At 36.9% G+C, this 27,407-nt stretch overlaps 1 protein-coding gene across 1 annotated transcript in view; it reads right to left on the bottom strand.

Moving 5' to 3' along the window:
- FMN2 (formin 2) overlaps positions 1-27,407 on the bottom strand; it is a 370,023-nt gene that overhangs the window by 180,641 nt on the left and 161,975 nt on the right. Inside the window, 1 exon segment of the mRNA XM_029933337.1 lies at positions 18,889-18,976. Coding sequence (XP_029789197.1) covers positions 18,889-18,976 — 88 coding nt within the window.

The raw sequence follows: 27,407 nt of genomic DNA, 5'->3' as shown, positions 1-27,407 counted from the left end.
TCCATTTATGGATGAATGGATAAAGATGTGGTGTGTGGGTGTCTGTGTGTGTGTGTGTGTGTGTGTGTGTGTGTGTGTGTGTGTAATGGAGTAGTACTCGGCAATCAAAAAGAATGAAATCTTGCCATTTGCAACTACATGGATAGAACTAGAGGGTATTATGCTAAGCGAAATTAGTCAGAAAAAGACAAATATGATTTCATTCATATGAGGACTTTAAGATGCAAAACAGATGAACATAAGGGAAGGGAAGCAAAAATAATATAAAAACAGGAAAGGGGAGACAAAAACATACAAGACTCTTAAATATGAAGAACAAACTGAGAGTTACTAGAGGGGTTGTTGGAAGAGCAATGTGCTAAACAGATAAAAGGCATTAAGGAATCTACTCTTGAAATTATTGTACTATACATTAACTAACTTGGATGTAAATTAAAAAATGAATTGAATAACAAATTTTTAAAAATAAAATAATTCCCTGGAGTGGGAAAAGTTTTCAACTGTAAAAAAGAATATCTGAGTAAAGAGTGACTTAAACAAAATTGAGATAGGTTAGCATTGATTCAGAATGTTTTTAAAAAGCTTACAGACAAAAAAAAGGTTTTTTATGGTCTTTAAATACCTATTCCTCATGTGGAAAAGTAGCTGCCATAGCTCCATCTATTACTTTCACATTCCAGGCAAAATGGAGAAAAAAGGAAAGCAACAAGAAAGTATGTACAATGCCTATTAAGTATGAATCTTTAGCAAATTTCTATTTCTGTCTCACTGGCCAGAATACTTTCCAATGGTTCCCTAGAAGAGAGGAGAAGTTGAAAAGTGTGGACAGTGTGGACAAACCACTATCTCTAACAAAATAGCAATTTCAAGCTGGAGCCTAAGTAATCTCTGAAACACTCCCTAAGTACCATGGCTCATGACATTCCTGACCTCTTGATTGAGCGCTTTAACATAAATATAAATCACCTGATACATTTCAGATACTCCTTTTGTACAGAATTACCTGCTCTGTCCCTCCAAGGAGATTTTAAATAGCTTGATAGGATTTTGCCTTTTTAAATATATCATACACTCATGTAAGAGTGTTCTACATACAGCAGAAAACTTAAAAAGCTTATAATGTGAAAAACAAAATCATTACTGAACCTTCAGAAAGAAGCCATAAAAGCTGGCTTAAGAAAGAGACACTATCAACCACATATTTGTGTTATTGGTCCCATCAAATCATGAAGGCAGCAACACCTGAGAAGCAAAAGCCAAACCTGGCAGAGGCAGTGGTATCTGTTGCAAACATCAACATAAGGATAGCCATCTGCATGGTAATGAAGGAAGAAACTGAGACAAAAATGATAAAGAGAGATATTTCAGGGGCTCCTGGGTGGCTCAGTTGGTTAAGCCTCGACTTCGGCTCAGGTCAGATCTCATGTTTGTGGGTTCGAGCCCCGCGTCAGCCTCTGTGCTGACAGCTAGCTCAGAGCCTGGAGCCTGTTTCCAGTTCTGTGTCTCCTTCTCTCTCTGTCCCTCCCCCTCTCATGCTCTGTCTCTCCCCCTCTAATGCTCTGTCTCTCTCTGTATCAAAAATAAATAAAACATTAAAAAAAAGAGAGAGAGATTTCAAGAGGAAGCAGCTTCCTCTTCATATTTCATATCTAAAGTCTGTGGTGGATGCAAACAGTTTTTACTCATTCAGTAATTTCTAGAACTGCTTTATTTGTCCTGCTACGAAGATAGAAGCAGGAAAACAAAAGGGGAAAAAGAAACAGTTTAGTAGAAATGCCTAGAATTATTATCCTTACATTTTTATTTGAAATTCAGTAAAGCATAGAAACCTTTGGTAAGTCCATGTCTTTGTGCAATCTGATGACAATGGAGTCAAGAAGCATTTATAAGGAAATACTGATGCGTTAATCTCCAACTGAAAATCTTCACACCTGGGAAGTTACTTTAAAAACTGTCAAAATGTATTACTTGGCAAAAAATTCCTAATGATGCAGTCAAGCAATTTTAAAGATCTTGTTTGGTTTTGCTTGGCTTGGTTAAAATAAAATATAAACAACAAGTTAAAAAACAAACATTTTTCATAGAGTAAGGTATTTGGTACCATATTCACCTAAACTTTACACTTGATAACAAGATGAAATAGTAATGTAATATTTGCATTGTTTATACATCCTAACCATCAAATATGCTTGAGCACGTGGGCTTGCCCCACATGTACACGCCCGCTCTGTGGGAACCTGCTACAAGACACGTTGTTACACATTTTTAACATACATGCAAAACACATACCTTTTTGAATAATATTTCAAGTAATTCTGGATTAGCTAAGGACCATAACAAATTCAATGGCAAATATATCAATAGCATTCTTTTAAAAGATTTCAGATTAAAACAGTGACACTCCATTCCTTACAGCTATAAGACTTCTAAATTTTATTATTGCCCCTTCCATTCAAGTCTCTGGTTAATATACTAACGTATTTAATGAGAAGTTCTAATTTACCTAAATAATAGCTCAGAAGTCTTGATTTTTTTCTAAAATTTCTTGAAACCTTAAATTCCAGTGCTCTGGATTCACACAAACCTGGATTTAAAAGCCTGGATCTGTGACTAGCTAGTATCTGTCCCTTGGGAGAGACTTGGTAAGTTGAGTTTAAGTTTATTCACATGTGAAATGGGTATATAATGATGGTAATACCTCCCTCAAATGGTTCTTGTCAGGATAAGAGGTGGAACACAGTCCTTGCCATAGTGGGCACTCACAAATGGAAGGCTCTTAGTTCTCTCTAAATGTCTAAATATCATATATACCTTTATAGATACAATTGTTCTTATTAAACAATATAAATTAGAAAATGAAGACATATATTTTATACTATTGTTTGGGCCTTAAAAATAAAAGAAAGGCAGCACATCAGAATCCCAATTCTATATCCAGTTGGGGTAATTCTCAGACATGCTAGAGGCTGAGTGCAAGTATGTGAAGATGTACTTAAAGACCAGTGGGGACATGGGTTATTTCCAAACAGCAGGCAGTGTATAAATTACTCTACGTTCAAGAAATGCACAAATGTCAATACTATCTGTGAGGTAGTTTGAAAAATGACATTGAGTGACATAATGACATGTTTACTACTTATCACAAATAAATTGCCAATTAAACAGTGTGACATTGAAAGGAAACCATTTAGCTATAAATCAAAATATATCTACTTCAGAAACTAATTAAATAATTTTAAATATTTGTATTTATCTGCAAAGTTAACAGTATCTTCTTGAAAACATCATGTATTCATTCATTGAAGAAATACTCATAGTGTTCTATGTCCAGGCCGGGTAACCTCAGCCCTGGGGACAAGGTGGAGGTAAACCTGACAGACATACTTCCTGCCCTTGTAGGGTGGACATCAGCAACTAAAATGATATATGCCCTAGAAGGGAAGAAAATGGCATTTTTTATAATACCCTGTTAATTTCAAATATATATCCACTTATACTACCTTCTCTTTTCAGGCAGTTTAACCTGGTGGGGATTTGTTGTAAGGTACAGACAATAAAATGCCAGAATTCTATAGATTTTTGTACCTAGGCTACATAAAGAAAGGCTTTCCTGCTTGGAAAACAAAATCTGATACCCAATCCACCACTGGTACCTCTCAAGCATACTTGATTACACCAGGTTAATGACATGAGTTGCTGATTAAGTCAGCAGGCTTCAGACACCTATGGGCTCTGTTTGTAAGAGCCACACAAGTTAAATTGTTAGAGAACAAATGCATTTTGTTTGACTCAATATGTTGCCTTCTTGTCTAGACAGGGGGAAAAATGGATACCAAGACTCATCCTTTTGGAATAAAATCTTTGAATGCCATGATTGCCACTGTAGACTGTTTAACCTAGTGATATTGTATTTCATTTCTGTTTTTGAAGAAGTTTGCTGATTTGACCATACTGGGTACAACTCAAGACTTATCTCAACTTAGATAAGATTTATTTGACTTTGCAGGTGACAAAATCTAGGGTGTGGACTAAAAAGGAAGAAAAAATAAAGACTAGTATATTCCCAGATAGTGTTTAAGCACAGTGTATAGATGAACACACATAGTTTCAAACAAGGCACCATACTTTGTGTAAAAGATCAACTGTCTGTTGAATGTTTTCCGTAAACCAGCACTGCAAAATGTCCTTTATTGGGCATAATGGACTTCACCTTCTTGCTTAGGTAAACATTTACGCTCTTGTAAAATAGAGCTTAGTGAGTCTCCCTGGAAATAAGATCCCTAATTCTGATCACATTTTGCCACTGTTTCATAACACAAACTGTAAGCGGGAACACTGTTAACTTTTATTTTGAATGCATGCATATACATTGCTCCAAAAGTACACAATCTATCAGAAATTTAAAATGACTTGTGCCAAAATCACTTTCACACAGATAATAGTCATACTTTTATCAGGGTAATTCTTCACAAACATGTCTGACTTCAAAAGAAACCCTGAAGAGAAAGCCTGAAGTTACAAACGCAAAGATTATAATTGTAGTTTAAGAATCATTTTTCAAATAATTTACTTAAACATGTACTTACATAACTTTCTTCAGTATATATTAACATTTTTATATTGGCAGACATGTTGAGGTAGGAAAAGAAACCAAGAAGTTTAGCCACTGAAAATTAAAAATCTATCAAAAAATATAGAAAACTTAGTTGTGAATGTATATGACAGAATATGAGAGCTTGCATACCAACACATGACATCTTACAGTGATTCCTTTCATTGTACCACAGAGACAACTAACAACTTCTGTCTCATGACTATTTTGCCAAAAACACATAAGAATATAAAAAAATCTAAAGAGTACACATGATACTTATGTTCCCTTAAGAATAATTTGTGGTTTACTTGGCTCAACATGCAGTTAATACATGCAAAAATGTGATCACTAGTTTATGCACATGTTCAGTTCATGAAAGTTTTTCTTCTCTCTTGATAAAGATATTTGTGTGTGAGGATTAGTGTAACCTTTCATTGCTGGGAGTGAGAGGTCAGTTAAATATGGGGAGGAGTTTCAGATATTCTGATTTCTCTGCTGTGCTTTTAATGAATAAAAGTCACTTCTAAGTAAAACAGAAACTTTTCAAATGGATCTACTTCTGTTCTAATTCATCTCCTTAAACTTTTAAGCCCTAATTAAACTTTGGTAGCTGTCTGGTGAATGGAAAGGCCATTGTTGGAGGAATTTTCCTGCTTCTATCTGCTATTTTGTCATCATTCTGCCCACTCCCTAGGGTTCAGAAATGACCACCCACTGCTCAGCATCCTGCCTTGACAAGGGAATTAGTAGTTTTGCTTCTCCCACACCCCCCTTCCACCTTCATTACTTTAAATATGTAGTGACTTCTAGCATTTCCGCAACTACAATGCCTCACAAATTTGGATTTGAGCAAGATGGATGTATCTTTTTCTTCTCACAGCTTATAAGAAACCTTTTAATTAAAGAAGGCTATTTTTATGGCCAGAGCTTCCTGACATCCCTTGATGACTGGCAGTATGCACAAATAGCGGTGGGAGTCACTATTTAGTAAACCTTTCAATGGAGGCCACCGGTGAGAGAAGAGGTTTAATCTACCCTGGGCACCATGAATTTTCACTACAATTCTCCTCCATCTTATAATGCAAGTTGCAAACTTCTTCCCCACAACTAGATACAAATTACAGTTCAAAATGAGGGTGCTGTGCAAATAATAAGTGTTTCTTTAAGATTCCACCCAAAGAACTGAACTAATATTTAGACACTTTCTCCACAGTCTCGTATCTACTGCTTTGACTGACAAGGAGAACATTTTTCCACCATCACAAAATTTGCTAACATATTTTCCTTAGCTATTACTATACATAAATAATCTCATGAAAACTTCAACCATTAAAAAAATGCAGACTTCAAATTTCACAATTCTTACATGTAAAGCTTCTTTTGTAATTTTGTCTATTCCTTACTTTCCAAGTGTACAGAGTCCATCTCAATGTATCTGTATAGGACAAATGGTTGCCGGTGGCTAAAATACTTCGCTAAAATACTTAAAAATACTCTCAGTTGAAACCCTGAACCTTCTTGTTCAAGAAAAACAAGTTCCTCTTCCTAGATTTCTCAGAGAATATCAAATCTCCTCCTCTCTTCTAAGTAAGGAAAGTGGAGAGTAGGTATATTCATCCTTCCTAGCCAGGCTGCCACAAAGGAAAACTCATCCTGTCTTGCAGAATTCCTTTCTGGCACAGAATAAAAGAGTTAGAGACTGAGACTAAAAGTTAACTCCTCAGACTACATCATATTTCAACAATTTAAGCCTTTTACTAAGTATTCTGAAATTACTACTCGAGAGTATCACAGATGCTAGAAAACTGATGTCATTTCCTTGTGACACCCAGACCTTTTGCTACGTGCAGCAGATGATGGGAATATTTCATTCCAGAGATGATGGCTGAGATAAGGCCAATTTATCCTCTGCTGCTAGTTTACACTGTTCCGCTGCAGTGAGGCCAGGACCTCCAAATGTCTGTCTGCATAGTTGCAAGTTACATTTAAAATAGGGCACTAAACAATCAATGTTAGCACACACATTGGAATTGGAATCAGGGTTCAGAAAACTGCTAATGAGTGAATTTGAGTTAGAAATAAATACACAATTTATCTCAAAAAGGCAAAGTGTACAGTTTTAGAACTACTAACATTTCCAACACTTCAAAACAGCAGAGCCTGTTAGAATTTAAATGAATATTTGGGTTTCATTTAAGTGAACCAATACTCTTAAATTTGTGTTTTCTGCCAAACATCTAAGTAACTCAAATGCCTTAACTCAGTTAAATAAGGTAATATAAGCAGATCCAGGTATTTAATGTTACGTGAAATGTAACCTTTTTTTTTTAATGTGTGAAAAGTTTATTGATATGGTTTTCAAATTCCAAATTGCAACTATTAGGAAACTACTATTTGTTGAATTTTGGGGTAGTATTAAGAATAATATCCACCAGGGGCACCTGGGTGGCTCAGCCCATTAAGCATCGGACTCTTGATTTCAGCTGAGGTCATGATCTCACAGTTCCTGAGTTTGAGCCTTGCATTGTGCTGTGTGCAGTTAGCAAGAAGTCTCCTTGGGATTCTCTCCCTCTTCCTCAGGTTCTCTGCCCCTCCCCCACTCACATGCATTCTCTGTTTGTCTCTCTCTCTCAATAATAAATAAACTTTAAAACATAAGAATAATATCCACCATAATCTGAAAGACTAATAAATAGTTATCTCTTTCCAGCTGCATATCTGTGTGAAGACAGATTTTTTTTCATACATTTCAACCAAAACAACATATAGCAACTGAATAAATGCAAAAGCAGATAGGAGAATCCGGCTGTCTATTAAACTGGACCATAAATAGATTTTTCAAAAGTGTAAAACAATTTTGATTGAGGCATAATCTTTATGAAACACATTTCCATTCTCCATTAATTAAAACTCTTTAAAGGAAGAAGAACACAACATGACTGTATTAAGATATAGCAGTCCAAAAGCATGGGAGCTAACAGGTCTAAAACAGATCATAAAATTTTGAATTTTAAAATGAAAAATGCTAAGAACAAAAAAATTTCTTTCCAAAGGAAATAATTAATATCAACATGGAGTTTAAAAGTTACTCAATTTGTATTCTCTTCCAAATAGCTATTATCACAAATTCTCAACATTATCCAATAGTACATTACAGAGTAATCAAATTTCTGTTTGTATTTAAGTACTAATATTTTGTCTAGAGACAGATATTTCAAATTTATCTTCACCTGAGTGTTAGCAAATCAAGAAAGCTGTTCTTGCTTATGTTCCCATAATTACTAGAGCCAGCTGCTCAGTGGAAATAATGTAAAAACACAACCTGATTGTAAAAACAACTTTCAACTATCTACTGCCTAAGTCCATTTTCTTAGTGAACAAAATTTGATGCACGAATGAGGGAAAATGAAGAAAGTCTGGGCATTCTGCCCCATTCCCAGACAAAACCAATAAAAATAAATAATATGCTCAATATAAATATATTTCTTTGCTCTTCATTTACCACTTGATCTAATTCCTAGCCCATCTAGAATACTCTAAGCAATGTTACAGTAGATTCAAGTAGGATATAATCCTGAAGGTATTGTGAAAACTCACTTATTTTCAGGAAATTGCCTATGACTCGAGGACCATGATGGCAAAAGACTTCGAGAAATATGAACCACCCTTAAATTTATGGCCAGTAACCTCAAATGAGTCTTTTACTGCTATCTCGTAGTCAGACTATAATTTCCTAGTCAGTCACTCTCCTCTCTGGTAAAGAACGCTTCTCCATTCTCCTCAAACTTCCACCATCACCCTCAACCTTCTGGTTCTCAGTTGATGACTTTGTTCTTACTTCCCTGAGCAAATAAAAACAGTTAAGAGAGAACTCCCAGAAACCCCAAAACTAGAAGCCTCACTGAATCTGTGCAGGCCTCTTCCCCCTCTACTCTTCCTATTGATGATCTGTCAGTGTCCAAGAAAAGCCAACCCTTGCACTTGGCACTGGTTACCTTCCTCCCCCTCCTCAGAGGCATCAGTCTGGCAGTGACCACTTCTTTCCTACACGTTGGTTTCTTCCATTCCTAAAGGACCATTCACCTAACAAACATGTTATACTTTCTCTCAACTCACCAAGACTCTAATATTCTCCAAATCACTCTTTCTATCCTCTCATAAAAGGAAGACTCTGGCCTCTACCACTATGCCCACCTGTTGTCAAGATGCCCAACAACCACTACTTAACTTGGTCTAACAGCAACATCTGACAGAGCTCTATTTTCCCTGAAACACTCTGTTTGGTTTCAAGACAAAACACTCTCTTGGTCTTCCTTCTACCTCAGTAGGCAATTTCTTCTCAGTCTTTGTTGATTCCTCCTCCTCTCTCTGCATCCTCTTACTGTTGAACTCCAAGGTTCATACTTGCATTTTCATTCTCCTCCATCTACACTTACATCCATCATCAAGATGCTGATGAATCCCATGCTATGTTGCCAGTCCAAAATTCTTTCATCTGACTTATGATGCTAATGTCCAACACCTCTACTTCACATGTCGCAGGAATCTTAAACATAACATGTCTCAAGTGGAACTCCTGATCTTTCCTTCTCAAAGTGCCCTTTCTGCAATTTTCCTGATCTCAGAAAATAGCAAATATATCCTTATATTAACTAAGGCCCAATAGAGTCCTCACTCTTAGAGTCCACATCTAATCCATAAACAAATCCTGTTGTCTCTGCCTTCAAAAAATATTCTGAAACTGACTACATCTCATATTTCTACTGCTATTAGTCTAGTACAGGCCAGCATCATCTTGCATCTGAATTACTATGATCGCTTTCTTCTGGTCCTCCTGCCCACCCTTGACTTTTCCCTTCTCTGTGACCCCTCATCACTTATCTAAACACATCTCAAACTTCTCTCACCCTTGATCATTCTCTCCAGAAACCCCCAGCAACTTGATGGTCCTTTAGTGTGCCAGGTTATTAGGTTATTAGCACCACAATAGTTACAATTGACTGCTTCTTCTCACAACCATGCTCTTCCCTATGATATGTATGGGGTTCTTTACTCTCCTCATTTCTAGTACTCTCAGATTCTCAGTTCATCTGAGAGGATAAAGACCAGAAAGCATCTTGAGGATGGCCACTTCGGGGTGCTGAAAAACCACTTGTCAAAACACACAGAATTTTAAATAAGTCAATTTTAAAATACACAAGGAATTCTAGTTATCAGAAGGAGTTTTCCTTTCCCCAAATTATAGTCCAAATTCCCACCTCTCTCAAGGATTGCACCAAACACACACCTTTAACACACAGTGGGTCAAGAGTAAAAGTTTGTGTGATTAATTACACACTCACACTAAGTGTGCTTAAATCTGGACTCTACCTCCATGCATGCCCCATTTGGTCCCGGGCAATTCCTTTAACAATCACCCAAAGACTGAAGAACAAATATAGGATTATATGGGCAAATATCCTGAGGTGAGCTGCAGTGGGTAAGTCTCCAAGCTTCAGAGAGCTTATGTGGGAGGGAGGGTTGGGAGGTGGTGGAGGGGGCAGAAAAAACAAACACACAAACACTAATACATAATCAGATAATAAGTGCAATGAAGGAAAAGAATACGTACACTCAAAGCTCACAGTATCCAAATAGCCTCATGTATTGTGTTTCTCCTTCCCAGAAAAGCATAATCAAGAAGCCCAACTGTGGAACAATGTCATAAAAAATATAAGCTAAGTACAACCCAGGTTTTTTCTGAGCCTGTAATAAAAACTTAAAATTCATTTTCCCTTGATTTAATAATCTATGTTGTGACTTAAAATGATTTAGGTTTTTCTTTTTATAAGAAACTCTAGGTAATGAATTTATATTCTAAATAAAACATATTCTGATATTAAATTTCTGAAAGTAGGTTTTAATGAAAGTGGACCTATCTCACATGTATTTTTCTCTGTGACAAGGCTACAATTGATGAAAAGGTTACACAACTCACTGGATGGAGCCCACTTTCTCCTCAAATTTCTAATTCTAATTGACTTCACATTTCAATGAAAACCATTCACTACACTTCCCAACAGCATTTACTAAATTTTTAATGTCTCAATAAATATAATGAATAGGACTTAAAACTCTATATCCTTTTTGAGGAAAACACTTAAAATAAAGGTAAAAAAAGGGGGCATGAAGCAATTTCTAAGTAAGCCTTATAAACTTGAGTTTCATAAAGAAACCAGATACTGGAAAACCTACGGGGAAATAATAACATTGCCCACACTGAATCCAAGTTTTGAGAATATTACAAAAGTAAATCATAATCATAATCATAATCATTTTTATGGATAAACTTTCTTATAGTAATTAATAGGCAAGTGGAAAAGCTTGTGTCTCCAGGAATGAAACCAGAAACTACTAAAAAGACCAGGAGTCTGCAATCTACAACTTGTTTGGTAGAAAATTTCATAAGAAAACCAGTAATCAGTGGCAGCACAAAAAGGTGACAGAGTTGCTACATGTGTAGGCTATCAAAATATATGGGAAGAGTTACCATAAGTCCTCATAGTTCAGGAAGGGTATCTCCAGATTTTAAAGAAGTGTTTTTATGCTTTACACTTATAGTTAAAAACCAGTGTAACTGTCAGATAAATAACATGTCAAAGCAAGAAACAAAAACATCTGTGTCTCCACTTAAGATTCTACCTTTGCTCCTTACCAAAACTCATTGCAGCAACCAAGTCAAATTCCCTCCCCCTGTTACCCACACAAGCCACCCAGAGCCAACAGGGTTCCATGAAGAATATGGCTGACAGACTGCACAGAGATAAGGATTAAGAAATCACACAATTAAGGGAGACCCCAGCCTTTCAAATTTCCAAAACAAATTGCTCCTTGCAGAGAAAGTACACTCCAAAGATGTGTCCATGCTCACCTTCTTGGAACTGCTAATATAAATAATTCTCTTACTTATTCCCATCCAAAAAACAGAAATGGACACAGCCCAGTACTAACTCAATATTTTAGTAATACTGATGGAAAACCCAAGCTCCATAAGAATCAAGTCAGCCTTAGTTATGCACCCCTTAAACAGACTCCCACTTCTCCCCTCTCACCAAGCTCCAGAAGCATCCAGGCTACTTTAGTTGTGTACCCCTTGAACTTAGACTCCCACTCCTCCCCTCTCATCTTGCTCTCCAAGGTAATAAGGTGCAGCTTCTATATTCCACTACCTCTGTTGTCTCATGGTAAAGGCTAATAGCAGAACATGTTCTCAATAACAGGAGGAGGAATAAAATCTCTAAGTTCTCCCTGCTCACTGGTTGGCCAGTCTCTAAATTCAAACATCTCCAAAGCCTATAAACACAACTCCTTTCCTAAGAAATGCAGGAAGGTGAGGACAGACTATTGACCTTTTAATGTGTGTGTGCTTCCAGGATATAATTCATTTAACAGCCCTTTCTAAAATGAGGAAACTGAGGCATAGGGATCTGAAGAAACGCACCCTGGTTTACTCAGCTACCCAGGGCAGATTCAAATATGTTACTCAGAATCTTTACCAAATCTGTCAGCTGGGGCTGCTAACAAGTATCACAGAATGTGTGGTTTAAAGAAGAATTCAGTTCTCCCAGTTCTGGAGGTTAGAACTGGTAAGGACTCCCTTCCTAGTTGCAGAGACTGTGGCCTCTGTTTTTGTTAAAGACGTTAATCCCATCGTGGGAGCCACCCCCATGAGCTCACCTAACCTGATTATCTCCCAAAGGTCTCACTGTCAGTAGTCAGTACAATCACACTGGGGATTAGGGCTTTGAACATACAAATTGGGGTGTGGGGGGAAAAATACATTCTGCCCCAAATAAAATCCAAGCAGCTTGGCCCTGGAATCATGCTCTTAATCAATGCTAGTCTACACGTGAAAGTAATGGGAAAAACCCAGGGAAATACAGACGTAAGGAATAAAGAAATATGCTTAGAGTGTGAGTATAAATGAAAGCAAGCATCCCCAAGGACTGAAATAGGCAATCGAGTGTATTTTCCCTGTATACTCACTGATCATTGGTAAACCGGAAACTTCCATGCCCTATGTGTCACAAGCCTTTTACAAGTAACCACGACCTCTTTCATTCATCAATAAGCTTAGACCAAGTTGCTTTTTTTTCTAGAGCAAATTTGTCTATCTTTGCTTAGTTCAATCATGAGCAAGCAACTCCATTAATAATTCCCCCTACAATATTAATTCATAGCTGTGAGAAATATCTGCTTCATTCTCTAAAGAAGAGAGTCAATAAACTGGGGGATTTGTATGAAATGACACTTAAAGGAATAAACAAAATGTGCTAAATATATTGAGTTACTTTAGTAACTCAAAACCAACTGAGGGCCCAAAGTGCCCTTTGGCCAGTTCCCTTTTTGCATATTTTGCATATTCTCATTTTATGAGGGAACACAGGTCCTCATTCTGAAACAAGCTAACACACTGCAGAGAGTAGTGAAGTAGGCACCAAAACTGGACACCATTCTGGTCCTACCAAGGTGAAGCCTCAGGCAAGATTCATCTATAAGCCTTCATTCCCCTCATTGTGTAATGAACATTAACTCTCTTCTTCTGGACCACTTTACATAGCTGCTTACTTCATTTTATTGTACTTAGCTTTATTGACTTGGTAGATACTGTTTGGTTGTTTTTTTTTTTTTTACAAATTGGAGGTTTGTGGCAAGGCTTTCAGGAGCAAGTACATTGGTGCCATTTACCCAACATCGTTTGCTCACTTTGTGTCACTGTGGCAGATTTTGTTGTCTCGCAATTTCTCAAACTTTCCATTATTATTTATTATATTTATTATGCAATCTGTGATCAGTGATTAAGACACACTGAACACTCACATGATGGGTTATTATTTTTTAGCCATAAAGTATTTAATTGAGATGTATACATAATTTTTTTAAATGCAATACTACTGTGTACTTAATAGACTACACTATAGTATAAACAAATTTTATTTGCACTGGAAACCAAGATATTCATTTGATTCACCTTATTTTGATATTTGGTTACTATAGTGGTTGGAACCCACAATGTATCTGAGCTATGCCTCTATTGGCAATAATAGAAGGAAGGGAGAGAGGTAAAAATTCAAGCCAATATTTAATTCCATCTCCTCAGTTACTAATAAAAATTTCTGACTGTGAAAGAGCTTAGACTAGTATCCCATTTGTTAAAAGTACCTGCAACCCTAAGTGATTTCTTCCTACATAGTTATCAGGATAAAGCTTCTAACAACTCTGAGCCCCTCTGAAGGAGAACAATCACAGAAGATCAAAAGAACAGCAACATGAAGCAGGTTCCAATAAGGAATTAGACATTAGCAGACAGACTTCACTGGAATTTCTGACTTAACCCTAAAAGCATGTTATTATCCTTGTAAGGTATCCTTAACTGCATTTTTTAAAGTGTTTGAAAAAGCAGTCATTAGGCTAAGATACTAAAGAATAAAAATAAACATGATTTTATCTGCCAGGTAGTTTGCATAATTATCTTATTTAATATCAAGACACATGATTTTGATAAATCATATTTAAAGAGGATAGACATTTCAACAAGGACATAACTCATAACTTAGTATTTATTGTTGTGGGCTTATAATACCAGTTGCCTTCAGATAGCCCAGACATTAAAAGGAAGAAAGGAACCAAGGCCCTTAATACCCAGAAGGTTAGCAAAACTTATTTCTAGGGGTGGGATGATTAAATACATCTTAGGTATCCCTTGCTACAGTATCTTTAATCTATTTTTTAAACAGGCAGGGTTGTTTCTTTTTTTTTTAATGTTTATTCCTGAGGGAGAGAGAGGAAGACACAGAATCTGAAGCAGGTTCCAGGCTCCAGGCTGTCAGAACAGAGCACAACGTGGGGCTCAAACTCACAAACCACAAGATCATGACCTGAGCTGAACTAAGACCCTTAACTGAGTGAGCCACCCAGATGCCCCATCTTTAATCTGTTTTAAAACATATTTACTGATGGGATGTAATAGTATATATGAGCCAGTTAAAGCTTCAACTTGAGGAGCAGTCAGTTGTCCTAATACCCATGCCTCAGGAATGGTAGGCCAGCACCACATGAGAAAGGCCACAATTCAGAGTCAGTTACTATGAGCTCCTCAGCTATCCCTATATAGATCCCTATATAGAGGCTTTGCTCATTGACATTCTAATAGTTGAAATGGGCATTCACTGGTGAAACGAAAAGAATATAAGACATTCAGGTTAGCTAAAATCTCTTAGACATGCTCCATTCCACCCTGCCCACAGACAGAGCATAAAAACTCCGTGGAGTCCATAGCCTGAATCTTTAAGGACACTGCCTGAGGCTTAGTCTCTAAATGGTCTTAGGTCTAGACATTGGCTGAGTTCGATTTCTAGCTGCCAGGTGCAGACTATAAAGCTAACGGACTACCTCTGTGAGGTGTTTGAACCAATCTGGAGCAAACTTTCAGACAAGGTATTGATGAAAGGACCAAAAGGACAGACAACCAGACAACCTTGGGTTTACAAAGCAGGATTTCCACACTCTGAACTGACGATCCCTGGCCAGTAAATAGTTGTTTTATAAATATATGCATATGAAGGAGAATTAGATCAGGAATTCATTTCCATTTGATCTGATAGCAGAGTTGCCCCACTCCTGGTATTCCTGACAACTTTCCCCTCTGTACTTGCTGCACAGGCAGTATGAGTCATAGCACCCCTTCCACTCTTAAAGGTGTTATCCCAGTTTGGATGATAAATTGTGTGGACATTCCACCTCATAGTGGAACAATGTGGGTTAAAACTGGGACTTAGGGAAACGTGAAATTGCTCTGCGGCTACTGTTTCCCACCGAAATGGATCTGGAGCTGGAAATATCACACTGACTCCTGAAATACGGGAGGAATAGTGTATAGAAACTTCAATCTCTTTTTACAAAACACAACTACACAGCTGGAGGATACTCTCATAATATGAACTTCTGAAAATCACAGGCTAGATGATTTGAAACAATCCTCCCATTGAAAATAATCTAAAATGCTGGATAAAATATATTTATAAAATTGCTTAAAAGCATCAAAAAGCAAACAAGATAGGAATTATCACGCTAAACAAGAGTATATAAGAAAATGAGCCAGTTCAGAAAGTGTTTTAGCACTGAACTTTCTATTGACAGCCTAATGAAGCCACAAGCCAAATATCAAATATCAGGGTGCACCCAAAGTACAGATTCTAGACTCATCTAACAATAAACTGGGTCTTGAAGGGCTTAAAATCAGGGAAACCAACTCATGCAGTGGATAAGCAGTTAGCATTCCCTCAGGGGATCCCTTGAGCTTGATTTAAGAAGATCCTAAACCCACAGTGACCTAAGGCCCTAGAGAAAAAGGAAAATTCTTTCTGAAAAGTACCTTCATCCTAGACTTTCAATTATTCTAAACCATTGGAGTGGTCTTTTTTTTTTTTTCAGAGGTGGCACACCACAGTTCCACCCTTTCCATTAGAAAATTGCTGAAATTTACAGGATAGCTTAAAAGTACCAGACACATTTACAATTGGATTAGAGCAGGTTGGGTCTTCATTGCAACCTTTGCGCGCGCGCGCGCACACCCACACCCACACACCCACACCCACACACACACACACACAGAGTTAATCATTTGGGACTGCCTCACACATTAATAAACCTTGTCAATAAACAGATCGCTTCTCTCTTCTCTGCTTTTTGACACTATTTAACACTGAGGACTCCACATGTGTCATTGTAGAAAAGAAACCTATCTTCACTTCCCTTTGAGTCTGAACAGGATGTGGTGCTCAGTGGATGTGGTAGCAAGACCATGATTAGATTTCGGGCACCTCTAATCCAAACCTTCCACACTAATTACTCTTACACGGCACTTTAAAAATAGAAGCATTACAAAATAAGCTCAACTCTTACCTTTCCTAGAGTTTTGATGAGGGAGAAGAGAAAAAGAGAAAATAATTCCTGCTGCTTTTTACAACATTACATATACTTTGTTTTCAAGATACTGATGCTGGTTGTAGAAAAAGCACAATCTTGAAGAAGCAGCTCATATGAATGAAAAGAACAGAACCAGTGAGTGAAGAAGGCTGGGTGCAAGCTTAGTCTGTTCCATTAACAAGCTTCATGACCTTGAAAAAGAAACCTGACCACCAAAAGATCTTAGTTTGCTCTTCTATAAGATGACACTGGAGGTCTGAATAAATTCTGTGGCTGCTTCTACAACCAAAATCAATGATGTTATGCTTCCGTGGATTTCTCAGTGGAGGCATATCCTGATAAAAGTCAAGTTTATTCTGGAGGCCATAAGTGATTCACACATGTAAATCATGGTTCCAGACAACATACTGAGACAAAATAGGACTTTATTCACTGAAAGGCACATGACTTGCTTCTTCAGACTTAAAATTTTAAGGCAGCTGTTTTTATAGAAAACCATGTGCAGGGTTTCAAAGTTACTCAAACAATCACTTCACATCCTAATAGGATAAAGTTTATGCATAATTCTGTGTTACCCTTCAACTACTGACATTCATGCCATGTTATTGTTAGGGTTGCATGTTAAGCTAGCAAATTTTCAATGAACTCTCACTGGCTTTACCACAAACACAGATGTTAGGCGGAATCCTTTGTTCAGAAGGTTCTCATTATTAACTCAACCCAGGCTGAATATTTGACTGAAGGAAAGGACCATATCATTATTTTCAGATTTCATTCTATGACTTAACTGGGATACATCTGCCAGCTTAAGAAACGCCAAGTACTTCTCGGCGCCGGCCTTGGCGTCCTGTTCTATGACTACTACCCCCAATGCTTCAGTTTGAGGAAGTCTCCTCACCATCAAAACAGTTTAATAAAAACTTAAATTATGATTAAGAGTTACTCATCAATTGACAGGGCATACCAGGCTTGTGCTATTTATGAATTATTCCACAAAATATTTTAAGACTAACAAATAGAATCTACATTCATAAAGGGGTGACCTAGAAAGCCAGTTAACTGTATTCATGATTTATAAAGTCTGTGTTCTACTTGAAACCATATTTCTTTACTAGGTAAACTGGCATGCCATTGGGTAATTCAATCTGCTTTAAATATATTTTAAGGCTCTGGACAGCTATGAGTCATTCTGAATATAAATTTAATTCCTTTATTCACCTGGGGCAACATCTCTCTGTGTAAGTGTGTTAGGAAGATATGGCACAGGAATGCCTGTTAATTATAGGGTAGGATTCAAATATTTAAAATACTAACACCATTTAGAAAATATTAAAATCACCCCAACTCCAAACACAGAAAATATCTTATAAGCCTGGATAAATATATAAATTAAAACAACATAAAAGAAATAACAAAAGGTCATAATATTACTGCTGCCATGTGTCTAGATCACTACCAATAATATAACTGGGTGAGAATCATTTGAAACTTTCTTTGATGGTTATTAGAAAAAATATCTATGCATAGAAAAGCCCAGGGGTTTACATACTGTCATCCCAAATAACTGAAAAAAAGAGGGACAGCTTTCCGCCCTAAAAAGTTATATATGATAAATGTGCTTTAACAATTCTTTCAGCATCTCATCGTATCTCAGAGGAAGACTAAGAGAACATGCCCCTTTGTCCATCCAATGCTTTATAGACATCTGTGACAAATGATCATTCAGTCTCTTGAACACTGTTCAGTTTCAATTACTATACATGGCAATCCAGTCTACTATTTGACATCTCTAATCATAAAAACATTCTTAAAACAACAACCAAACAAGCATCCATGTAACTCCTACACTGGTTGAAGCCAATCTTTTAGACAATTTATGCTATCTCATGAAACACTTGAGATTCAAGTCCCAATATATTTCTCTCTCCAATACACCATCTTCAGCTATTTTCAACAGCTGAGACCTACTTCACTATTACTTCCTATTTATCAGTCACCCGTTGAGAATGGCATTCAGAGGTAAGTACTTCAGATACAGTCTAGTTACAGGGTACAGTGGAACCAATATTTATGATGAATCAAAAATTAAATTTTATTAATGTAGACTAAAAATGTCACAGGAGAATTAGGCTTTTAGCAAGATACCGAAACAACACAAAAGACAAGTTATGAGTACCCCTTCAGAAATTATCATGGAAGAAAGATCAGTAGCATTTATACTAATCCCAGTATAACTCTAAATACTCTAAGTAACTTTACCACCAAACATCACATCCTTTTGACCAAACTTGGGTTTTCAAAAGCTGAATCTTTATTTTTATACTTACCATGTTGTATATCTTTCATATCTAAGTGAAGGCTAGACATTAATATTCCAACCGCTTGTGACCTTTTGTTGCTTAATAATTTGACCACCTGCTCAAAGAAAGGAAAAGGGGAAAGTGTTAATCTGAACTCCAATGATATGCTTTATTACATGATATTTTTAATTCTGAATGAAGAATACATAAATGAAAGTCATTACTTAAAGTATTCAAAACGGATTTGAACTTTTGTGTTTTATGACTTACACCTTCAAATCTACCATCTTGGTCCATAAGCCTCCAATGGCATGCTCTTTACTAGTCTTTTAAGAACCTGATCTGTCAACAAGTAAAATTTCTCATAGTTTAGGGTGTTAGTTTCATCTCTGTAAAATAACAATTACACATTTGGTCATTTGCAGTCTAAGATTTTAAAAGTGTTCCTTTCGTACTGCCAGGCCTTGAAACACTGGTCAACAAGTGAAGGATAAAGTCTATACACAGAAAATCCATTAAATCAGACTCATTTGAGCCCAAAATAGAAAATGTGCTTTGATTCTGGTCCTTTAGAAAGCTCACTGCTTTCTGGTAGTCCCTCATATTCTACATTTGGCCCACATTTTGTGGAGAACTTTCCAACTAATTAATAGAAGAATACAAGCAGCAAATCCAAAGGGCTATGTCTGTTCAATCTCTAATCTGGCCTTCTAGGGAATCCTAAAGAGTCCATCAATCTGCACATCTCACAAGAAGTTTTCCTAAAATAAAGGTGGGCACGTTGTTACTGGACATACATATTTAAACTGTTTTCCAGACACTAACACACCACTGATAAATCCTGCTTAAGAAACCATTATCCCAGGTCCCAATCTTGTGGAGGTGAGCAATTTCTATTTCCTCTCATGGTTTTGTTCTAAATCTGCCTATAAAAACACTAGAGGAAAAGGGAAAAAAGGTCATGGTCAGATTACCAGAAGTGACAGCTGACCTACCAGCTATCACATTTGCTGACCTTGTCTTTCTTTTTGGTTTAAGTTAGGCCAATCAGTAAACTAATAAAATAATCATGCACAGCTGTCACACAAAGTCACAAAGTAAAACAAAATTCTTAATAGCAATAATAGACTCTTGTTTCCCCCAGCAGGGATGGAAATTAACACTTTCACAAGGACCAACCACAAAAACCTCATTTCTGCAAGCTTCCTGTAGAAAGGAATAATACCCTACAAGAGACAGTGCTTCCTGAAAAGAATATGTGTGTGTGTGTGTGTGTGTGTGTGTGTATACACACATATGCTTTTTTATCCTTTTTTATAAATATTTATTTATTTTTGAAAGAGAGAGACAGAGTGTGAGTAGGAGAGGGAGACACAGAATCTGAAGCAGGCTCCAGGCTCCGAGCTGTCAGCCCAGAGTCCGATGTGGGACTCGAACTCATGAACCATAAGATCACGACCTGAGCTGAGGTCAGACAGTTAAATGACTGAGCCACCCAGGCACCCCTATAAATTGTGATTCTTAATTTTCTCTTTAAACATTTTATTAAATTTCAGCTAAAATATTAGCTTAGAACTTGAGTATGAATCCATTCATACCCCAAGTATTTCCATCAATAGTATTAGTTTCTTCAGTAGTGAACAGAAACTTAGTATCAGAAAACAAAAAACATTTATTCTGTCCTCAAAAACACTGTCTAACGTCAGATAAATGCAATCTAGGTCCCATCCATGATACTCTGACAAAACTAAATGCACCTGAATCCACATGTCAGTTGGCCTCATGGCAGTGCTGACAGGTGGATTCCGCCCTCATAGGAACTACTCCATGGCTCCTGCCAGCCCTTCTCAGACTGTGTCAAGGTGAACTACTCTCATTTTGCCTTAAATAGTGGCATACTTCATGGTTCTGTTCTTAGCACTTTATTCTGTTCACTTTATACCTATGATTTCTCTTCTACGGATATACCTGCCCACACTTATAAATTCATTCTTGTAACTGTATCTCCAATTTTACAGTATCCCACTTTCCTAACAGATATCTGCACATACATACATTTCCACTGAATGTGTTTAAAACCAAACTCATCATTAGTTCCACCCCAAAACCTATCTATCTTCTCCTCTTTTATTCCATATGTTGAGATAAAGGCACCACCATTTTCCATCCACCTGCTAAAGTTAGAAATCTAGAAATCAATCTTGACTCTTAACTCTACTTCATCTGTATACTCTAGTCTCTTAATAAGTCCTGTCAATCATAACTCCTTCATATCCTTGGAACCCATCCTTCCTCTTCAGCTCTATTGTCAGCATTTATTTCTACATTATATCTTACATAAATCAATGCAAACAATTTTGAAGTAGCCTCCCAAATCCACTACAGCAGTTCTCAAAGTGTGTTCCCTGGACCAGCGGGCATGCTCCTCACCTAGGAACTTACTACAAATGCGAACTTGTGGGCCCTATTACAAACCTACTACCCAGAAAATCTGGGCATCAGATTTTCATCAATATGCACTTCAGAAAGCCTGTTATGTTATTCTAGAATCACTGAGGACTCTCAATGCTTCCTGTCCATTCTTCAAATTAATTTCTAAGTACCATCTCTAAGAATTCTGATACTTGCATGTCACTTCTTTGCTTTTTAAACCTGAGTGGCTCATGTTTACAGTTTAGTCTTTTTTTCTATTTTTTTAATGTTTACTTATTCTTGAGAGACAGAGAGTGACCAAGAGAGTTGCAGAGAGAGAGGGGGAGACACAGAGTCTGAAGGAGGCTCCAGGCTCTGAGCATGGATCTCAAGATCATGACCTGAGCCGAAGTCAGAGACTTAACTGTCTGAGCTACCCAGGTGCTCCCACAGGTTAGTCTTTTAAAAAGTCATACAGACTTCCAGTCCATGACCAAAGAAAATCCTTCTATTTGTTTGTGTCATCTTCAGTTTCTTTCACTAATTTTTTATAGTTTTCACAGTATAGACTGGAAGAATTAATATTGTTAAAATGTCCATAACCTAAAGGAATCTACAGATTCAATGCAATCTCTATCAAAATACCAATAGAATTTTTCCAGAACTAGAACAAATAATCCTAAAATTAGTATGTAACCACAAAACACCCTGAGTAGCCAAAGCAATCTTGAAAAAGAGGAACAAAACTGGAGGTATCACAATCCCAGATTTCAAGACATACTACAAAACTATAATAACCAAAACAGTATAGTACTGGCACTAAAATAAACACAAAGATCAGGGGAACAAAATAGAAAACCCAGAAATAAGCCCACAATTATATAGTAAATTAATCTACAATAAAGGAGGTAAGAATAAACAATTGGGGAAAGATAGTCTCTTCAATAAGTGCTGACCATTTGCTCAGAGCCTGGAGCCTGCTTCTGATTCTGTGTCTCCCTCTCCCTCTGACCATCCCCTGCTCACCTTCTGTGTCTGTCACTCTCTCAAAAATAAATAAATGTTAAAAACAAAAATAAATTCAAAGTAGATTTAAGGCCTACATGTGAAACCTGAAACCTTAAAACTCATAGAACAACAACATGGGCAGTAATCTCTTTGACATGGGCCTTACTAATATTTCTCTAGAAATGTCTCCTCTGGCAAGATAAACAAAAGCAAAAATAAACTAATGGGACTGCACCAGAATAAAAAGTTTTTGGATATAAAGGAAATCATCAATAAAATGAAAAGACAATGTACTGAATTGTAGAAGATATTGGCAGACGATATATTTAAATAAAAGGCTAACATCCAAAATATTTTTAAAAACTTATATAACTCAACATCAATCATCATCATCATCATCATCATCATCATCATCATCATCCAATTAAGAAATGGAGAGGGCCTGGGTGGCTCAGTTGGTTAAGTGCCCATCTTTGGCTCAGTTCATGATTTCATGGTTCATGAGTTTGAGCCCCGTGTTTGGCTCTGTGCTGACAGTTTGGAGCCTGGAGCCTGCTTCAGGTTCTGTTTCTCTCTCTCTCTGCCCCTTCCCTACTCATGTTCTGTCTCTCTCTGTCTCTCAAAAGGAATAAATGTTAAAAAAATTTTTAAGAAAAAAAAAGAAATGGGCAGAAAACCTGAATAGATATTTTTCCAGAGAGGACATCTAAATGGTCAAGAGATACATAAAAAGATTTCAACATCACTAATCATCAAAGAAATGGAAATCAAAACCACAATATATCACTTCACACCTGTCAGAATGGCTAGTATCAAAAAGACCAGAAATAACAAGTGCTGATGAGGATATGAAGAAAAAAGAATCCATATGCACTGTTCGTGGGAATGTAAATTGGTGCAGCCAAATGTGGAAAACGGTACTGTTTAGTCAAAAAATTAAAAATAGAAATACCATATGATGCAGTAATTCCACTACTGGGTATTTACCCAAAGGAAATGAAAACACCAATTTGAAGAGACATATGCACCCCAATGTATATTACAGCATTACTTAGAATAGCTAAGATAAGGAAGCAATCCAGTGTCCACCAACAGATGAACAGATAAAGAAGATGTAGTGTATACATTCAAAGGAATATCACTCAGCCATTAAAAAGAATGGGATCTTGCCATTTTTGACAACATGAATGGACCTATAGGGAATTATGCTAAGTGGAATAAGTTATAGAATAGCAAATACCATATAATCTCACTTATATATGGAATCTAAAAAAGAAAACAAGTGAACAAATATAGAAATAGACTCAGAGAAAAAGAAGGTGGAAGGTTGGGCTAAATGGGTGAAGAGAAGTGGGATATACAGGCTTCTTGTTGAGGAATGAATACATCATGAGAATAAAGGATGGAATTCAGAATATAGTCAGTGATACTGTGACAATGATGTAATGAGGCAGATGGTAGCTATACTTGTGGTGAGCATAGGACAGCACATAAAGATGTTGAATAACGCTATGTGTCAACTACACTTCAATTAAAAAATAAAATATCACATAGACTGTGCACTTGCTTTTTGTTATAATTCAAATGAACTTATTACAAACTGTATTTTACACTTAAATGCCTAAGATTACAGGTAGCAATAATAATTATCCATCATATTCTAGAAGGCATACACATAGGAGAAAACAGACGTCTAAAAGGATGGGCTCCACAGTTCCTTAGGGTGACTCAACCTTTTTGTCACAAACCATAATCATTATGTATCCTGTTTTTTAAAAAAATAACCTGAATAACAAGAACCTGAAGCTATCAAACTAGAATGTTCTTAGAATCCAGTGACCACAGTTACAATGGAGAAGATAGTGAACTCTTAGAAGATGGTCTCGGAAATCTTAGCTGAAAAGTGGAAGATGCAGAATTAATATGTTTAGACTTACAAAATTAGAATATATATCCAGAAAAGAATTATTTTTAATCTATCTAAATTCACAATAGATTCAGTTAATATTCTTTGTGGGTTTTTTGTTTTTGTATTTTGGGGGGGAGAGTGTGCACATGAGCAGGGGAGAGGGGCGGAGGAAGAGAAAGAAAAACTTAAGTAGACTACACTAGGCATGGAGCCCAAAACAGGGCTCAATCTCACAACCCTGGGATCATGACCTGAGCCAAAACCAAGAGACAGACACTCAAGTGATTGAACCACCCAGTCAATTAAGTGTCCAACTCTTGGTTTCAGTTCAGGTCATAATCTCATGGTTTGTGAGTTCAAGCCCTATATTGGGTTCTGTGCTGACAGTGCAGAGTTTGCTTAGATTTTCTCTCTCCCTCTCTCTACCCCTCCCCTGTTCACTCTCTGTCTCTCTCTCAAAATAAATAAATTTAATAAATAAATAAATAAATAGTTTCTTGAAAATAAAATATCTGTCAACTTTTCTTTACTCAGTTTAAGTCTAAAGGAGAATTAAAAATCTCCCCTTCCTCTCATGTAATTTTCTAGGAAGACCTTTATTAGTTCAGAGTAGTTTTCCAGTGGCTGCAAATGACTTCTCCATTAATTCTTTTCCTTGGAATTCTAAATGACCAAAGGCATGTCGGCTCTGACCAGGTGTAATATTAGGTCATGGGAAGATAGTAAAGCCCCAAACCTTCAGAATCCTAGTAAAGTTAATATAATTAAGTTGCATAACTAGAAATGTGTTTTAAATTATTATTAACTTTTGGCTTGAATGATTACTATATCTACAGATATCCTTGGTCTATTTCCACTGTCCACAATTTTTTTTTAATTTTTTCATTAAATTATAAACTAAGCCAGTACTTACAGTAGAAACTTACAGTAGAAATATGATGGTAGAAGCAGCAAAGATAACAAGGATGTGTTCACAAACATTTTTGTAGACTGTTAAACATTAACGTTTCTGTATTATCTTGAACCCCCATTACCTGGCTGACTATATGGAAATTTCCAAAAATGGGAGTGACCCAGGATCCAATAGTCAACTTAATAGGTACACCAAAAGCTTAAGGTTGAGCACAACCTACAATGAGAAATTCTAAAAACTACCCAGTTTCAGTAACTTGAGTTTTGTTTTCTTTCTCAACTTCAACCACCATTCTGTCAAAACGTACAATAAAATGACAGAGAAAATCTTAGCCTCCACTTTACCTCTTCTTCCCACTGCCCACTCCCCTACCCTTCTATCCTGGCAAAGGGAGGCAGGGAGAGCAAGGGTGAGTCTGATAAGACTTTGTCGTACATTGTTCAGGCTGTGCTCCACAAAGCCTACAGGGTGAGGGAGGGGAAACAGTCAGCCCAGGGTAAAGGATGCCTTTTCCTACTGCTAACAAAGAGCGTTGTGGGTTAGTTGCAGTTCTGAGTCAGGATTCCAGCTCCATCACTGGCATATCCTTGGGAATATTACTAAATCACTTTGATCCTCATGTCCTGATCTGAAAAATAGAGGACACACTACACATAAAGAGATTGATATGAGGATTATGGCAGATACAAAGCAGTGCTACCTACTCAAAATTTAGATCACAGGCTGCTACCAAGTCCTGTGTGTTACCTGCCCAGGAAAAAAGAAATCCATATAGAAACTAAGAGCAAATACATATAGAAACTGAAAGCAACAGCCATATTATGGAGTGATGTTTTATCTACTGAATCTAGATTTTTATGTCATTCTTTGGGTTTTTCTAATTTCATAGTAGTAATAGTAGTAATTCATATATATTGTATTCTACAAAAGTATCAGAACATAATGGATTGGGGATTTAAAAACGGGTCCCTTATTAGGACAGCTTGAAGTGGGTGTCTCTGGGCAAAGCCCTGCTCCCGAGAAAAGGACAGCACCTAGGTGCTACATACTGAATGTCTGTGTCCCCCAAAACCTATATTAAAGCCTCATGCTCATTGTGATGGTATTTGGATATAAAGCCTCAGGGTGATGATTAGGACATAAGAACGGAATCTTCATGAATGGGATTCGTGCCCTTATATAAGAGGACTCAAAGAAATCTTTAATTCCTTGTGTCACATGAAGTAACAGCATAAAGAAGGCTGTCAGGAAGAGGGCTCAGGAAGAGGTATCCAACCCAGATACTGAATCTGTCAGTGCCTTGATCTTAGACTTCCCAGCCTCCAAAACTATGAGAAATAAATCTCTGTTGTTCATTAGCCACCAAGTCTACGATATTCTATTATGGCAGCCTTACTGCACTAAGGTACTGGGAAAGTAAAGCAAGAATGATAAGAAGACTTTGACCCAAAATCTACTCATAATTCCCTACACTTTCCCCTACAACCTCAGGGTAAAGACAGAAGCATAACTCTCAGTGAAATTGTAGGATCTCAGTGGTGGCCAGATGAAGACCATTTTATTTTGCTACCTCTGCCCACATCATCCTAGGCACAGTTGAATAAACCCTTGTTGCTGGTAAAGTAATAGTTGTTTTACTTTTAAGATATCCAAGGTGAGGGGCACCTGGGTAGCTCAGTCAGTTAGGTGTCTGACTCTTGATTTTGGCTCAGGTCATGATCTCATGGTTCATGGGATGGAGCCCCACATGCTGATAGCACAGAGCCTGCTTGGAATTCTCTCTCTTTTCCTCTCTTTCTTCCTCTCTCCCCTGCTCACTCTTCTTCTCTCAAAATAAATAAATAAATAAACTTTAAAAAAAGACATCAAGTCAAAAAATAAAGCAATGGGATATCAATTCACTAAATATTACTATTAACATTAGTGCCCAGTAAAACTCTCACACTTAAAAATTAAGGAAAAACCCTTAACGAACTCCTTAAAGGTAGACTTGCAATCAACACATTCATGTCAATATTAGAATAAGCAGAGAACAAAAATTTATTGATTAATTCTCTAGAACCATGCTGTCCAATGCTGAATTACTGAAGTAACTCATATAGCAGTTGGGTACTTGAAATATGCAGACTTAAAATATTTGTGCTTTTTTTTTTTTAATGTTCATTTTGCCTAACTCTATTTTTTTTTAATTAGGCTCCATGTCCAGTGTGGAGCTCAATGCGAGACTTAAATTCATGACCCTGAGATCAAAAACTGAGCCGATGCCTCCCATTTTGGTTTTCTTCTTCAATATTACTTTGCCTA

Source organism: Suricata suricatta, chromosome 3 (assembly GCF_006229205.1).
Source record: "Suricata suricatta isolate VVHF042 chromosome 3, meerkat_22Aug2017_6uvM2_HiC, whole genome shotgun sequence".
Classification (NCBI taxonomy): Eukaryota; Metazoa; Chordata; class Mammalia; order Carnivora; family Herpestidae; genus Suricata; species Suricata suricatta.
The sequence above is the reverse complement of the archived record's forward strand: the minus strand, read 5'-3'. Positions and strand labels throughout refer to the sequence as shown.